At 46.7% G+C, this 17,202-nt stretch overlaps 1 protein-coding gene across 2 annotated transcripts; it reads right to left on the bottom strand.

The window, feature by feature from the left end:
• Positions 1-649: 649 nt before the first annotated feature.
• Positions 650-15,593, bottom strand: LOC127340661 (protein ACCELERATED CELL DEATH 6). Of its 2 annotated transcripts, none has more exons than XM_051366398.2 (4): positions 15,254-15,593; positions 12,660-13,493; positions 1,591-2,120; positions 650-1,504 (listed from the first exon to the last, which is right to left on the bottom strand). In XM_051366398.2, the coding sequence occupies exons 2-4, from the start codon at positions 13,486-13,488 to the stop codon at positions 788-790; spliced, it is 2,076 nt and encodes a 691-aa protein (XP_051222358.1). In that variant the 5' UTR covers positions 13,489-13,493; positions 15,254-15,593; the 3' UTR covers positions 650-787. The 2 variants fall into 2 exon arrangements, with proteins under 2 accessions (XP_051222358.1, XP_051222359.1); XM_051366399.2 differs by lacking the exon at positions 650-1,504 and adding an exon at positions 11,374-11,486 and having other exon boundaries at positions 2,010-2,120.
• Positions 15,594-17,202: the final 1,609 nt, after the last annotated feature.

Here is a 17,202-nt window from a genome sequence, read left to right as displayed (position 1 = left end):
AACATTATGCAACGGGGAGTGAAATAGGTATGGTTCTTCATATTTCCAACTGTTCTATAAGATAGTAAAACATATACACCATATTTGTTGAATATTTTAAATTTTCTTATAAGATAGGGCCCCATTTTAAAGTTTCGCACAGGGCCCGGATTTTGCCGGCTCGGTCCTGATCTTCTACATACTTTTTTTAATAATACTCTTAAATATATTATTACCTATCCATGTAGTCCTTTCCAAAAGATGTTTTCCATAGTTTTTGTTGCAAACTTCACATGTGAAGTACTTTTAGCCCTCACCCGATCTCCATGTACATATCATAGAAACTCATATACTTTTCATAATAATTTGTACTGCATGCATATCAAGTAATAAATATTTTTGCCTATGACAATTGTTTGGTACATGTTATATAATTTTAAAAACCTTTTTTTAGATTACAACTAGGATTTTAAATATCTCGAGCAAATCCTTACTTTGGAGGTTAGTATGTCATTGTAATTTTGTTTAATTCTGCTAAACGATGCAGGTCCTAAAATAAATCTTAAAATGAGATCATGGCATATTATTGCACGTCACTAACAATTTATACAAAGTAATATGAAAAACAATTAAAGAAGATGCTGCGCATGTGCGTGGGCCACTATGCTAGTTATTACAAAAGGTGGTAAAAATAATTTAATACAAATACCCCACGGTTATCTTTAGGACACATTCCGCACAATATTCCCAAAGTACAAATTCATCATCTGCCTGCATGCATGGCACCATTCACCGCCTCTTGAAATAGTTAATATTTCTCCCTCTTACTTACATACGCGAGCCAAATAAAAATGATTATAAATTGCCAAAATCCCCTCAACAATAAGCCAATGGTCCCCGGAATGCTTAGCCTCACTGCTTTAATTAACCCCATTCTCCTACGAATAGAATTTGCGGTATAAAACATTATCCACAGACCTTCAGCTTCATTGTATAGCGCTACAAGGGAACTGATTAAACAGATCGCGATGGCAGTCTTTGGTGCAACCGGAGTTAGCACCGAATATACGCCAATTGCAAATGCAACACTTAAGCTTGTCACTGACCCGTGAGCGAAGAACGAAGATGCCAGGAAGTGTATTTTACGGGATGACATCTTTTTTCTGGGATTTCCAGCGTACATGATGCCGAGCGTGGCTATCGAGGAGCAAATAAAAGCTAATGTGTTGGCCATAAGGAACGTACTGAACACATACCTCCCAGCAAGTGTTGGTGTACCACCATTAACGTGGTCATCCGCTCTGTAACCTCCAGGTAGAGCGAAAGTTGCACCAAATGTCATGGTGGCTATTAGTACTGAGACGATGCCTGTTCCCTGTGCTGAATCTTTCAGCGACTCTGATAGTTCCGGTTCATTCTCTGGGATACTGTACTTCTCTTCAAAGTGATCTGAGCGACAAATGCCTCTCCTAGCGCCACCTCGGTTGAGCATCCTACATATGTCTGCTCGCAAAACCTTAAAAAGCTACAGAAAAAAAAATATTAGAGTAGAGATGATCTAGATGAATCAAGGTTATCCGTTCCTGGAAATGAGTGAATAGAGTATATTACCGACAAACTGGTGCCAATTTGTGTCACATCAAGAGGAGTTTGTCCCTGGCTGTTCGTCAAACTCAGGAGCGTTCTTGGATTACCAAATAGGGAACAAAACAAATGAAGACTCCTGGCTTGGACAGCTAGGTGTAGTGCCGTGTTTCCCTCATTGTCTTGCAAATTTAAAATCCAAGCTAGAGACGAATTTCGACATACAAATGAGACTATATTGCCAATCTTTTTTTCAACAGCAAGGTGAAGAAATGTCCTGCCCCTTGCATCACGCAAACTGGCACTACTAGGACACCTCTCAATAAAAATGGATATAATACTTTCGTCGCCTATAGATGCCGCTATATGTATGGGGAATAAACCGCACTTGTCTGGTTGATACAGTTGGGCTGGGTTAGCTGTGAATACTTGCTTGAGAATTTGGATACCATGTTTACCCAACCGATTATCTGAAGCGAAGTGGAGAGGCAGACTCCCATTTTTGTCCGCTTGTGTTGTAAGGCTCTTGTTGAATGCCAGTAGCTTTATTGTCAAATCTGTAGATGAGCACTTTATATTAGTCTAAGATAAATTTTAAGTGATACTCCCTCCGTCCACAAATAAGTGTACTTCTAGCTTTTGTATTAAGTCAAACATTTTAAGTGTTGACCAACTGTGGAAAAAAAAGTAGCAACATATATAATTAGATTTTGGTATAATTTGAAACTAAATTTCAAAACAAATCTCGGGATACTAAATTAGTGTCATAAATGCTACTACTTTTCCCTATATATTTGATCAAAGTTTAAAGAATTTGACTAAACATAAAATCTAGATGTACACTTATTTGCGGACGGAGGGAGTATATCCCAACGATCTCTAGGAATCTAAATTGTGTGTTAAAAAGTGTATGAATTGAATCAGCAGAGAGCTCATGGTTTGTCGATTGAAAAACAAAGCGATGGGAAGGAAATTATGGATGACAGCCACATACAGCAGGCCCGATCAGAGCCTGGGCCGCACAAACCACTCATCAAGATGCAAGATTTGGACTGAGATCGCTAAGATACGGCAGGGAAATGGCAACAACGCCACCATGAAAAGCACGGCCTCAAGCCTCTGCCCCACGCCAGCCAGCAAGGCCCAACCGCCAAAAGAAGGCATCCCTATCCCCTCTTGCCCAGATTCGAGGCCGCCGCATCACCGGACATGGACCACGCTTGGTCATAGAGCACAACAGTGTTAGAACTGGTCCGACCTGCAATGTTGTCCACCGTGTACTTTCCAGCGGATTGACGAAGTACTTCGCGTCGACAGTCGCAGCACGTAGGCTAGGCTACAATTATTGTGGCGAGACGCGTAGAACTAAAAATACTTGCCGAGACACCTAAAAAGAAATAGAACTACTTGCCGAGACACACACACATGAACTAGCTAACCAAGCAGCCACACATATGGATTAATCGATCCTTGCTAATAGGTAGCTAGCTCACGATGTAAACACACGGAAATTCAGATTGGATTGCTACAGGTGCATATCACACCTCCTTTTTTTTTTTTCCTTTATTGCTTCTGTCTCGGTTGTACAGGATACAAGGGATTGGCCTTAGCTTTTATACACATGAAGAACACTGAAATAAAAAACGATTTTCCCCCTTCCTCCCGTGTCGCTCCCGCTTGGGGCGACACCTGAGGACCCCAAATCCTAGCCCTCGTAACCCTCCCCTCTCCCTCCCTCCTCCTCGTCGTCGCCAGAGGTGGCCGCCCGGAAACCCGTGCGCGTCCGCTGAGGAAGGTGGCGGCCGGGATCTCGCTGCTTCGCGGTCCTCGCGAAGAGCTCGGGCATCTGGGGCGGCGGCCTCGCTTGGGGAGGACGGCGCCGTTCGGGCGGCAGGAGGCGTGCACCGATATTGGTGGTCCTTCTTCTCAGCTGCAGGGCGGCGATGAGAGGGTGTTGTGCGGTTGCGTTGCGGTGACCGTCCTGTCGGCCTCCGGTCAGATCTGAAGACGGTGGCCCCTGCCTGCGCTGTTCCGATCCCGATGCCTCCGGATCTGGCCTCGCTGGATCTGGTCGGTAATCGCGATGTGTGGGGCTGGGGCTTTGGCCCGGGGAAACCTTTGGCTGGCTGCGGCGGCCACGACGTCAAGGGCACTTCGGGCGCACTCCTTGGAGGTGATGCTGAGGTCCAACCCTATCCGGCCCCTTCCTCCCTCCTCCCGGGTAAAAACCTAAATCCCTCGGATTGGGCGGCGACGGCATTCTGACGTCATGTCCTTCTTTGTGGCGACGTCTTGGGACGGTGGGAGGTGAGCGGCGGTCTGTGTGCACTTGGTGGTGGCGTTCAGAGGTGGCGGCGGTCTACCATGGTCGGTTGTGGCCTACATCGGTGGTTCTGGTGTCATAATCTTTGCCGTGTCTTCTTTTGGCGGCTTCACCCTAAAGTTTGCTTCTTGATGGGTGCTCGGCGATGCGGATGACGATGTGCATGGATTGCTCGTATGCAAGTTTGGCCCTGCTCAATGTTCTTCTCCTAGCACCCTTTTTGGTATGTTCTTCTTGCGTGCTCTACGGTGAGCTGCTCTACCTTCCAATGGTTTGACGCCTTTCGACCCAAGGCGGGAAGGCAGGGGCCTTCTTCGGAGGTAGAGGTGGATTTCAGGGCCATTATGGTGTTGTCGAGATTTTACGAAGAGATGGCCTTTCTCTGGCGTGACTACTCCACGACTTCATGGCTATGAGCGCAAGGATGGATGAAGGCTTCGTCTCAGGAGGTGTTTCTTGATGTATTTTCTTGCTTTGTGTGCGTTGAACTGTCAGCATCTTGTATCTGCCATTCGTGGCTTTATTAATTTAAACTGGGCTTAAGGTCTTATGTTTAAGCTTTTATACACGCATGTAACAGCTAATCCTACTCGAAATAGAACTCCTATACTACTCGGAGACGTACGTCCGCGACGTACACGGCAGACGACATCGGTTATGCTTACCGTTGCTAATAATCACCCTGTCACGTGAAAGGGCACAGCCGTGTGGAGGACCTGGGCTGCTGGGCTTCCCGGCTGCACGGGTATCATCCTCCCTCTCTGGCTGACTCGGCCCCCTTCATAGGCTGCTACTATGCCCTTTTCTTTCTGACCAGCTTTCTGGGTTGGCCGCACCTGCTCTTTTTTCCTTCTAGCCCGATCGGAACAGCAGAAGCGCTGCTAAATCCTACCGGCTTGCTTGCTGGACTAGCGAGTCCCTGCTGAGCTTTTCTTTTGAAAAATGATTGTGTTCCCCGGAGGACGGAGCATTTGCGTCCTCGTCTTCCCTGCGCGCCGCGTGTCCCGCTGGGCCCACCGCTTCTCTTATCCTTACGCATGCACGCATCTTCCTCCTCCACTCGTTCTTGCTCCAGGGAGTCAATCTTTTTTTCTCTCTCCAGCGCACTACCAAGCCGCCGCCGCTGGCTGGCCATCCATGGTCGGCCACCGCGACCAGCGCCGCCTTCCTCGCCCGCGTGGACGGTCTCCAACCTTTCGCGCGCCACCGGCCCATAGTCGAGCGCCGCCGCCGCCCGCAGCGACCCATGGTCGGCCGCCGCGACTAGCGCCGCCTTCTTCCCCCGCACGGACGCCCCCCCCAACCTTTCGCGCGCCACAGGCTCCTAGTCGAGCGCCACCACCACTCAACCCACCAAGCTGGCGATCTTCTTCACCACAGCCGATGGGATACCTTATTCCCCATGGACGAGGGAGGCCTTCTTCCCCAGCCGCGGCCTCACCCTCCAACAACCGCCCCTATTTCTTCCAGATGGGTCGCAGCGTCGGGCTCCTAGAGTCACTACCGCGTCGACGGAAGATCCCCGCGCCGCCGAGGACCACCATGGCGGACCGCAGAGATTTCGGTGCCTCTATCAGCGAATTCCAGTTTTGCTACCTTTAGGTTTCGGACATTGCTACCGATGGAGGCCAGCTTTGCTACCTTAGATCTCTAGTGTTGCTATCGGCGGAGGGTGGCATTCTGCTACCCCTGGAGGCATGCTTTGCTATCTTAGACGTTAGGTGCTGCATCTGGGACAGACGGAGTTGCTGCAACTTTGGTGGCGCAACTTTGGTAGCGCTGCTATTGGCTGCTGGCGAGATCTCCGACGGTGTCCTCATTCTATAGTTTTGCAACATATGAATAACTTTTTTGCTACTTTTGTGTGTGTGGTTTTGCTACAGCGGCATACTATGTTTGCTACAGAGTTTCTGGTGAGGTCTCCAGTGAATTCTCCGGCTATTTCTACGTCAATGCCTGTGATGATATTATTTTTGCTACAATAGCACAATTTTTTTGCTACACACTCTCCGGCGAGGTCTTCGACGAGTCTCCGGTGATCTGTCAGGCGAGCTCAGCCTATTTCTTTTATTTCGTGAGTGAACCGTTTTTTGCTACATGCAGTTACTGCCGGGGGTGTTTATTTTGCTGCCGGATGTGTTCTTTTGCTACATGCAAATCTGATCGTACATTGATGTTGATCCGACGGCTCGGGACCAGGGGGCTGGGGAATCAGATCCCGGGGGGACGCCCAACGCCCAACACTGTCCTTTTCTTTTGCCCAAGCTTCTCACACGTGGACAACCTTCTAGCTTTACAACACACATGCAGTTATTGCCGGGGTGTTTATTTTGCTACCCGATGTGTTCTTTTGCTATATGCAAATCTGACCGTACATTGATGTTGATCCGACAGCTCGGGACCCGGGGCTGGGGAATCAGATCCCTGGGGGACGCCCAACGCCCAGCGCTGTCCTTTTCTTTTGCCCAAGCTTCTCACACGTGGACAACCTTCTAGCTTTACAACGCACATGCTGCTTGGCCTGCTAGCTATGTTGTTATATGGTTTTTCTGGCCTCACCTCAAGTGCGCGGCATGGTTACTGGGCTGCTTTGCCCTTCTCCTTTTCGATCCTAGACCTCCCGATGGATCTTCTCCTGGCGAGCCTTTCTCTGTTGGTCCGACTGCTTCTCGCCATATGTTGGCCGAGCGCTGCATCCAAGCGAGCACTGGTAGAAAAATAGCCTTTAGTCGCGGTTCGCAACTGCCATTAGTCGCGGTTGCGCAACCGCGACTAATTAAGCGCGACTAAAGGCCCCCCCTTTAGTCGCGGTTGCTTACGAACCGCGACTAAAGGCCCGTCCACGTGGGCGGCTAGCGTGCGCCTGTGCGAAGGACCTTTAGTCGCGGTTGGTGTCCCCAACCGGGACTAAAGGCTATTTCGTTAAATTTTTTTAATTCATTTGGGTTTCTAATTTTTTTTCACTCCGTTTTTTTTCTATTTTTTCTTCAGAATTTCTATTATTTCGGTTATTTGCATAGCTTAGTCTCTATCTCTACCTACACTATGCTCTCTAGTCAAATTACTTACTCGTGGTCAAACTTCCCGCTCGGTCACCCATCCTCCCACTACTCCACCTCTAGCACGCTTAACTTCCGAGTTCCTTTCCCATCCCTCTTCCAAATGCTTCGCGCGCATGTTGTTGATAGTAGTATCATATCAATCCTATTAACATGTTGGTCGATGTCACATTTTTTTATTGTTTGAATTTCAAATAATTTTTTTCATAAACAAAAATAATGATGTAATAATAATCGTGAATAAATAAATAAATATTAATTTTTTAATTTTTATTATTTTTAACTTTTTAATTTTTTAAAGATTTTTTTTGCCAAAACCTAAAAATTTGAAAATCTAAAATTTGGGTAAAAGTAATAGTAATCTTTATGTTGGATATTAATTTTATTTAGATGCAAATATTAATTTTATTTTTTAAAAAATTTAAAAAATATAAAATCCATAATTTATAGCAAAAACTAAAATCTTCCTGCTTTCGTATTTTCATTTGGAATTTTGAGAATCTAAAAATTGGCTAACCGGGTAAACCCTGGTGAATTCGGATGTAACTTTTTCCCAGGATTTTTTTGATATATTATACGTTTTTTTTCGACGTCGTATGCAAAAGTTATTGCGGTTTTACCATTTTTTCAAAACTTTTTGCAAAAAAAGTGAAAATTCAAATATGTTAATTTTCCCTAATACTAGGTTGCATAACATACAAGAATCTGAAAACCTTTTATTTTTTTGAATTTTCTATCATTTTATTTTCTATTTTACAGTGCTAAAAAAGGCGATCCACGGGGGTGCGGGGTGCGTGGGAGTAAAAAAACTGGAAAAACCTTTAGTCGCGGTTGGGGACACCAACCGCGACTAAAGGGTACCCTTTAGTCACGGTTGGTGTCCCCAACCGCGACTAAAGGTTTTTCCACCGGCTGCATCCTTCCATAGCCCTTTAGTCCCGGTTGGTGTTACCAACCGCGACTAAAGGGGTACCCTTTCGTCGCGCATGGAGCATTAGTCACGGGTCGCCTCCCGAACCGCGACTAAAGCCCCCTTTAGTCGCGGTTCAAATATTTCCGGGACTAATGGGGGTGAACGGAAGCCTCTTTTTCTACTAGTGGAGGTGCCTGGAGCATGTTCTAGATCGTCTGGTTCAGCCGACGATGTCCCACTGTTGCTTGCTTGATTGCTTCCAAGCGTAGCACTGCTTTCTCCTTCAGCCGGAACCGGATGCCACGATTGTTTTTTCCTTGCAAATTATGTCATGTGTGATAAACTTGGATTTAATTATGTTGGAACAGGGCACTCCGTTGCATTCCGACTAGAAATCCATCACATATTGGATCCACTAGATCCAATCCGAGGTAGTAGAGTCTATTCTCTAATCTCTCCACCTTCATCATAAGCTTTCTTTGCCGATCATACCCGCGCAGATAGTATCATCGATCACAATCTTGTATCCACGCTTTGTAGGGAAGCTGATAATATTTCTTTTTAACTTGGAAATATAGTACACATTAGTGAGTACCTTAGGGTCGCCATACTACAACTCAAGCAAGACAGTGCCTCGCCCTGCGATATCAACCGTTGACCCACCACTGAATCGAATGGTGCCTCCCACCAAGAGATTCAATTCGGAGAATAGGGACTTGTCGCTTGTGATATGATTGCTCGCGCCCGTGTCGAGGCACCAGATGTTGTGACCCGTCTTCATCCCTCGCTTGTCTTGAAGTTAAACCTTCTCTTCCACGAGTGTCACAATCTCTATAGCCGACACCGGAGGAGCTAACTCCTCCTTATCCATGTGCTCGCACTCTTTGAGCATCAACATCATTGGTCCATCATCTCCTTGCTAGGCCATGAAGGCCCTCTCCTTCGGTGGTTCTCGGCAATCATACTTGAAGTGACCGAGCTTCCCGCAGTTATGACACCTTAATTTCTTTATGTCAAACTTCCTCCACGGCGGAGCTTCATCACCATCCTCCTGCTCGGCGATATACTTTTTCGCTGGGCGTTGCTTCTCCTTCCTGTTGCTACGCCTCGCGGATCCTCCTTGCTTTTCTTTCGAAAGAGTCATCCACTGCCGCTTCATGAGCATCAAGTGCTCACTCTGATCCGGAACGCCAAAGGTAAGCCAGACTCTCTCGTCATGTGCCTTGAACCTTCCGACAAGATCATCAACCGTAAGTGTATACAAGTCGGGACACTGTTCGATCGACGTAACGGTCTGCATATAGCGTGTCGGTGCGGCACGCAAGAACCTTGTGACGTTCTTGACCTCATCCAACTTCTCGCCATATCCCATGATTGTGTTGACGAGGGTGACGAAACGGGCGGCAAACTAATCAACTGTCTCGCTTTCCTCCATCTTCGGATCCTCAAAACTTTTCGCCAAAGTTTGAAGATGCGCTTCCCACACGTGGGTATGACCTTGGTGCAAGGTCTTGATCGTCTTCAACGCATCCTTCGCCGATTTCTTTCCGACGAGGTGATACATCACGTCCTTCGGCACGATGGAGTAGATCATTGTTAGTGCTTTGTGATCCTTCGTATACTACACACCTCCTTTGACGTAATCATTGCCGCTAGGGTTGTCGGCTTCCACGATATCCTGAGCTTCCATGTTCACCTCGATGTTGAGGGCCTAAAGCCCGTAGTCCTAGCAATCGAGATGGGGATACAAAGCCGCCCCCATTGTCTCCACCACTGGTGCCAATGCCGAGTTCTCGCCTGCCCTTCACCATCGCCATGATCTTCTAGTACTTTTAGAATATCACGGACGAATAACTCGGACTCTGATACCAATTGTTAGAACTAGCCCGACTTGCAACGCTATCTACCGTGTACTTTCAAGCGGGTTGACGAAGTACTTCTCGTCGTCAGTCGCAGCAGGTAGGCTACGCTGAAATTATTACGGCGTCTACTAGAACAATTCGCCGAGACACACAGACGTATACTAGCTAACCAAGCAGCAACACATGTGGATTGATCGATCCTTGGTAATACTAGCTATCTAGCTCACGATGTAAACACACGGAAACTCAGATTGGATTGCTAGAGGTGCATATCGCACCTCCTCTTCTCTCTTTTGTTTATTGCTTCTGTCTCGGTTGTAAAGGACACAAGGGATTGGCCTTAGCTTTTATACACGCAGGTAACAGCTAATCCTACTGGAAGTAGAACTCCTATACTACTGGGAGAGGTACGTCCGCGACGTACACGGCAGGCGACACCGTACCGGTATCGGTTGTGCTTAAAACGAACAAGTCGAAAACACCGACAGAACATAGCGCCTTGTCGCCTCAATAGAAATGCCTCCACCAGCAGGCCCTCGCACCCCACTTCTCCACCACCACCACTCCGTCCCGAAGCGACGCCTCCAAGGAAGACAAATGACCCCATCACGCCGCCACTGCCCAATCCAAGGGATGTGGATATTCACCCGTGAGGGAGGGAGTGGGAGGGGAGGAAGATATACCTCAACATCGCCTCGAAGAAGGGGAACGGCGCACCGCATCATCGACATCGTGACCACCACTACCGGTCAGGGGTTTCCCCCGGTCAGAGCCCCCATCCCCACCACCACCAGGGCTCAAGCACCGGCGAGCCGCCGGGATCGAGCAACATCGGGCCAGGAACAATGAAGAGAGGAACCACCATATTCAGATCTGAGGTAGAGGCCAGGGGCTACCTCCACCACACGACCAGCAGCCTCCGCACCCATGCCACCCACCAAGCCGAGGGGACGGCCCACAGCATCGGCGGGCGCCCATGCCATCGGCGGCGTATCCCCCAACACCCGAGGCCGCCGCCTCCATTGCCAGAGCTCTACCCGACGAGCGGGAGCAGCGAGGTCCTCGCCACCGCAGTCCTTGGCAGCCGCGCATGGGCTTTGCCGGCGGGCTCATCTTAGCAGTGGCAAGGGAGAAGGGGACATACAAGGAGGGGTGGCTAGCTAGGGTGTCCGCCCCGGCCCGTGTCACCCTAGGGTGGACCGATGCGGGGAGTTGGGGAGGGGGGAGCGAAACATTTTCCAACTAGCTGAAACTTGAACCGGATCAACCATATAAGGTGGATATAAAATATAGTTTATATTGGGAATATTGATATTTCTACATTTTTAAGTAATTTTCTTTATTAGTTTGGCAAGAACTTATGGTCCATGTTATATATTTAAGAAAATATGGTGCAATTTAGGTAATGCCTATAGTGTCTAAACCATACCAATTTCTCAGTCCGGAAATAATATTCAAACAACACTACTTGTAGAAAGGGCAGTTTTTCAGTCCCAAATCCCAATGTGATGTGCGTGGCATTTCGGGATGTCGGCCTCATATACAGATTGAACGTTGAGCCCAAATTGTACTCTAAACTAGATTAGTAACACAATTAGCATGGTTACAAAATACACCTTTAAAATCTTTTAAACGTGGTTTACGAGAGCATACCCCTGAAAGTGTAGGTTGATGATCTATAGAGCCTAATATCAAATGGAGTAACCTATAAGCTTCCAGAGGAGAATATATCACCATAATTGCAGGATGATCGAATATGTCTTTAGCTTCAACATATGGAACATATATCAAATTTACCATGGCAGGAAAGATAATTACTTAAAGTATGGGATATGAGATTACTAAAATTCAGTATTGGAATTCGGATGCATCACTTTAATTTATTCCTAAATATCTGAAATTATGTATACTATTCAATAACTACAGACATGCTCATTTTTTCCCTCGAAAGGCTGATATCTAAAATTGCAAAGTGAGCATGGGGTTTAAGGTTTTACTTTGACCAACTGCTAAAATAATAAATGAATTATATAACATAAATAAAAATGGTATTTTTGATACAATTATACCATGTGTATAATATAATGAAAATGCATATTGGTACAACTAATGAAAACACAAGTATGGTCAAGAAAAAAAGGATGCACTCAAAGAAAAGCATATTTGTATTCCCTCCACCAATAAATTAACTCATTCAAGTTTTTTAACGGCCAGCTAGCATGTCCAACAATTAACTGTCATAGTGTGTAGATATATTACCATCATGCATATGATACTATTACATGGTACCATCATTATCATGTAGTGGTATCAAATAGTAATTATTTATTGATTTGTAAAATCCCAATACAAAATTATGTACAAGAGTTATTTGAATTTTTCATTTCTATGTGCTATGATACGGTATATATGTATGATATCATTATAATTTGTCTCATCATGAACTGCATTGACACATCAGCTATTTGCTTGCATATAATGCATGATAATATCTATGATACCCCTACTATGACTACCCTACGATTGGTCACAATGAGTAGTATCATGCATCTGATACCTGTGTATGATAGTATCTCCACAATGCATTGTATTATATTGTAGAATCATAATCTCATTACATTTATTAATTTTTAGAATCTCAATGCATATATGTGTGCAAGATCTGTTTGACATTAAATTTTCTAGTACTATGTGCTATGATACGGTATCTACATAAGAAAGATACGGTATCTCCATAGTACCTCCGTATCTAACAAAAATGAGGAAGCTTTTTTAGAAACAGAGGGAGTATGTAAAAATAATAAAGGATGAAGATGTCCTAAATTAATCAAGGTTTAGCATTAGTTAGTCGTATCAGCAAAAGAAGGAAGATGAAGTTATAGAAGTGCTCTAGTAGAGAAATGGTTGACAAGCACAGAGGTATAGGAATTTATATATACCTTTACTCCGATGAATCGCAGCATGCAACGCATTTTGTCCATTTGGTCCAGAGTAGGAGAGGTTCCCTTTACTTCTGTCGAAAAGCGTACTTACAATGATGTACTTGTCCAGCAAGATGGCAAGGTACAATGGTGACATGCTTTCGCGAGGGTAGTTAGCCAGTTGAGCGTCAGCCGTCATTAGCAGGTCGACTATATGATTATCCCCGATGCGGATAGAATCATGTAAAGCCGTCTCTTCACGCCAATTCACCTTTCTCAGGAGTTCATGCTTGGCATCCTCACTTGCAATAACTAAATTAATGAGTTGAGAAACCATCTTTGATTTCCCAGCTCTAGCAGCACAATGCAAGGGCGTATCACCCTTGACATTTAGCACAAAAAGGAGGTGTTTGGCTCTCTCATAGATGATGCTAGCACAATTCAAATAATTCCGATCGTCCCCATGGCTGGCAACAACATGTAGTGCAGTGTCCCCCTCAACCGTGACGCCCTCAAGAAGCGGTGCAGACACAGCAGGCAAACCATGCTGATCAACACCCTCTTCGATGTCATTTTCTGGTGGCTGTTTCGCTGCGCCATCACTCATTAGAAGGTGAATAAATGCCTGAGTATGCATCACCACTGGTGGCTTTTGTGCGTCTTCCCTGTCGAGAAGAAAAATCAATGCCCTCCACGAGCCAAGGCACGCTGATGCTAGCAGCAGAGGATTTATGACCAGCTGAGTACTATCCTCCGTGTTGATTCTCCTAGAATCCTCCGTGTTCGACAGATCCTTCAACTGATGGGCATCTCCACAACCTCTACTAACCATCAGAGTACCGTCCATGGCCACTGCAGGGGAAAATATTTCGTTTTGAATACTTATATTTATTTCGGCAGAATGATTAACAATTAACAAAGTTTCTCTAGATAAGAGTGTAAGACGAGGCTGAAGTGGAAAAATAAGAAGACATAGTAAATTCAGTGCGATGTAGAACCAAAAAACCACGAAGAAAAAGGCCGGCTTACAGAGCAATATCTTTTTCACACATAGCTTACATATTGTTGGCCAAGACTGAAATGAATCACATATGTGTATGCATGGCCCTCAAGACTGAAGTGAATCACATAGGAGTACTTACATTATACTACCTCGTTTCAAGGAATAAAGCGCATACGTATTCCAACACGAACTTTGACCAAACAAATTGAACAACAAAATTTTAATTATATTGTATGTAATTGATATTGTTGGATTCATATTGAAAAACACTTTCTAATGATGCTAATTTTAAACCAAGAATCTATGTATATATTTGGAGTAATTTGTAGTTAAAGAAAAAACACACAAAACGAGGGTGCATTATCCTTTGAAACGAAGGTAGTAGAAATCAATGGACGGAAAGGTAGTAGACTATCTGGTGGGATATAATGATGATGCCGTCTTAGCTTTGCTTTTCCAGGATTGCTTTCACATTTGTCACATTCATGATCTGCCTCCTCAATAGTGTGTGGATCGAAAGGTATGGCGACACGGCCCCAAACCGACAGGAGTAGTTACATACACTATGTTCCCCCTCGGCTCTAGACATGCTATGAGCGGGTAGAGTCCGTATCATCATCGTGGAAATATTTCAGAGTCCAGATCTGATCTACCTACTCTACAATTCATCCGGTGACTTCACGGTCGCCAAAGAAGCCCCAAGAAGCATCAAACATTTCCGATGAGATCCATGGAGCTATTCTGAGATAGCAAGCACTAGCTCCCAGTGCGACTTCATAAAAAGCAATCAAAGATAAGATTAAAGAAAACAAAACTTGGCAGATTGTCTTTTGAGCAGTTCCTTTGGATCCTAGTAAACATCAAAAAGAAACTCGTCTGCGGAACTACTGAGTAATGGGAAAAAAATACTATAAGTAGATACATAAGATCGAGTCTCTTAAAAAAAAAAATCATACAATGTTCAAGCGGCCTGTCATTGAGACAAAAACGTGTTAAGCATATAAGCACTTTCGACTTGATTTGCAGTGGTCAGTTACGCAAGACGGGAAGAGAGTTTCCTTCTTCAGAGTCCTTTTATCCCACCCCAATATTAAGGAGAATGTGTGGGCCTTTACTGAAAGAAGATGGTTGATCCCCTTGCCGACTCATTCCATCCTCCCCCCCGGTGGGTCTTCCTCTTATTCACTCTCGCGAGCAAAGAAGAAGAGAGACAGCATTCAAGCCAGCAATGGACTGAGGTATGAGACGATAAAGGTAAAGAGAAGGGGCCGTCGTTGGTGCGTAACAGATCTTTCCTATCTACGATCTTTCTCGCCACGACTGTTGGACACCATGTCAACGCTTTCCCGACCGACATTTTTGTTCCATCCAAAACAAGAAGGAAACCAAGGCCTGCCCCCATCCACAATAAGAAGAAAGCACGCATTTTGCCTCGGCGAGAGTATCACGACCACACGCACATAAAATCCAAACGAGAGCATCACAATCAAAGAACGCCCTTGTTTAATTTTAGCGATTGTGTGAGCGCCAGCACGAAGCACGAATCGAAGCTGAACGTATAAGTAATTATGTATAAGAATGAATCAAGTTAGATCTAGGAGTTTCTCACCAGGCGCTTCTGCACTAGGTTGCTGCGTCCCCACTATGAGATCTCGAGAAAACTGGTCGGGGAGCTTTGTCTCGGACGAAAGGGGCCGGTCGCGGCAGTGTGTGTGGATGAAGGAGCCTCACCGGACGCTCAGCTATAACCGTCGGCCGAAGAGAGCACCTGCCGGCGGAGATCGATTGAGCGGCGACAATGGAGGGAGGGACTGGAGGACGATCGGGAGAGGCGGCGGCGGCCTCGCCGGCTGATGTGCACGTGGACGGAGAGAGCTCGAAAGCTTGGCGGCGGAGAGAGCGCGTGAGTGTGGCGGCTGAGCGACGAGTGAGAGAATTTGGGGGCGGTCTGTGCCAATAGGTTTGGAGCCGAACAAGTAGAAGTGGTTGGTTGAAAAAAGTCGATCCCAGCCAACCCCCGCGTCGCCTAACCCTAGGCGGCACGGGGCGATCTCCCGCCGCCGGCCGCTGCCCCGTCCTCCTCGCCGCCGCCTGAAGACCCGCAGGGCAAAGCCCTGGCGGCGACGGCGGCGCCGGGGGCTTCGTCCATCGCGCGGTGGAGGCTCCCCTGGCGGCGGCGACGTACGTCTTCAGCGACTCCGGCTGCGAGCTGGCGCGGGAGTGCGGCGGCGTGGATGTCTCCATGGTGGTGGAGCAGCTTCCAGCGCGATGGATCGCCCTACTGGCGGTGGATCTTCGGATCGCCGGTGGTAGGGGCCCCTAGGGTCTCGGGAGGCGCTGCCGAGATGGTGGAGGCCGCGTCGCGTCGCGTCAGAATAAAGGTGCTGGAGCTCGGTCCCCATCTCGGCAAGGCCACGTGTGGCGGCGCTGGCGAGCTGCTGGCCTGGTTTCCTCTCAGATCGATGGATCTGGGGAGGGTGGTCTCTCCGGGCACGGTCGTCTGTCGACTCTGTCGTGGAGTTTTGGGAGTCGGAGGGCGGTTGTTAGTGTTGTCTTCCCCTCGGCCGGCCGTGGTGGCGAGGGAGGGGAAGGGGACGGTATAATCGCCTTCCTCGTTAGGGTTTGTGTTCTTCTGGTGGCTTGCGGCTGTCATGTTCTGCAGCTTCTTCCGGCCGGCCTTGGTGGCGAGGGGAGGAGGCGGTTCGATGTGGCGACGCGAAAATCGGCCAGATGGTCGGGAGAAAGACCCTTCTTCCTCCTTGTCGGTATGATTTGCTGCTGATGTTCTTCTTCTTCCTCGGCACTGATGCTGGAGGGAGTTCCTGGTTTGCCCGGGCGGATGGCCCGGCCGCGGTGCTGGACCGGTCGGTTGACTCGAGTTCCCTTCCTTCTGGAAGGGACACTTTTCGCGGTACGCAAAGCCAAAGATGGCGACGGCTGCTGCTGGCGTGTTGGATTGGTGTCCATACCTTCTCGGCGCTGGTGTCAAGGAAGGAGGAAGCAGCGTGGTGGCAATTACACCGTGGTCGAAGATGATGACCTTCTTGAGCTTGGTTGTAGTTCTTTCTGCTGCAGGGGTCTTCTCTCAAGTTTATGGGATGATGACACAGGGCTCCGGAGATCTTCATGGGTTATGGTGGTCTTAGGGTGTTCTAGGTGTTCTTGGTCCTTTGTGTTTGTGTTTCTCTGTGCTTGTAAGGGTCAACAAATTTGTATCTTTCTGTGATATGAATGCAGAGAAATTCTATAAAAAAAGGGTTTGGAACCGAACAAAAATCTCTGGTTAAAATAGCCGGCTATAGCCGATAGTCGCAAATTTTTTTGAAGCTATGAAAGGCTATAGCCGGGCTATAGCGGACTATAGCCATATAGCGGATTTGCTAAATAATGAAAAAATTGGGCATCATATAGTCATATATATATATCAGTAATTCACAAATTAATAACATAATAACATCTTCACGTAGGAGATACACATAATAGTTCAGTTAAATACATAGTTTTGTCCAAATATTACAACATCATTACGTAGTTTAGGATATAGTTATGCCCATAATT

This window comes from Lolium perenne, chromosome 3 (assembly GCF_019359855.2).
Source record: "Lolium perenne isolate Kyuss_39 chromosome 3, Kyuss_2.0, whole genome shotgun sequence".
NCBI classification, from domain to species: domain Eukaryota; kingdom Viridiplantae; phylum Streptophyta; class Magnoliopsida; order Poales; family Poaceae; genus Lolium; species Lolium perenne.
Note: the sequence above shows the minus strand (reverse complement) of the source record. Positions and strands in the feature narration are given on the sequence as shown.

What these genes read in the sequence shown, in the direction of transcription:
- LOC127340661 (XM_051366398.2), bottom strand. Translation starts at nt 13,488, where the DNA reads ATGGACGGTACTCTGATGGTTAGTAGAGGTTGTGGAGATGCCCATCAG. An exon ending in TGCGATTCATCGGAGTAAAG is followed by an intron (nt 2,121 to 12,659) that starts GTATATATAAAT and finishes GCTCATCTACAG; the next exon opens with ATTTGACAATAAAGCTACTG. An exon ending in AAATTGGCACCAGTTTGTCG is followed by an intron (nt 1,505 to 1,590) that starts GTAATATACTCT and finishes TTTTTTCTGTAG; the next exon opens with CTTTTTAAGGTTTTGCGAGC.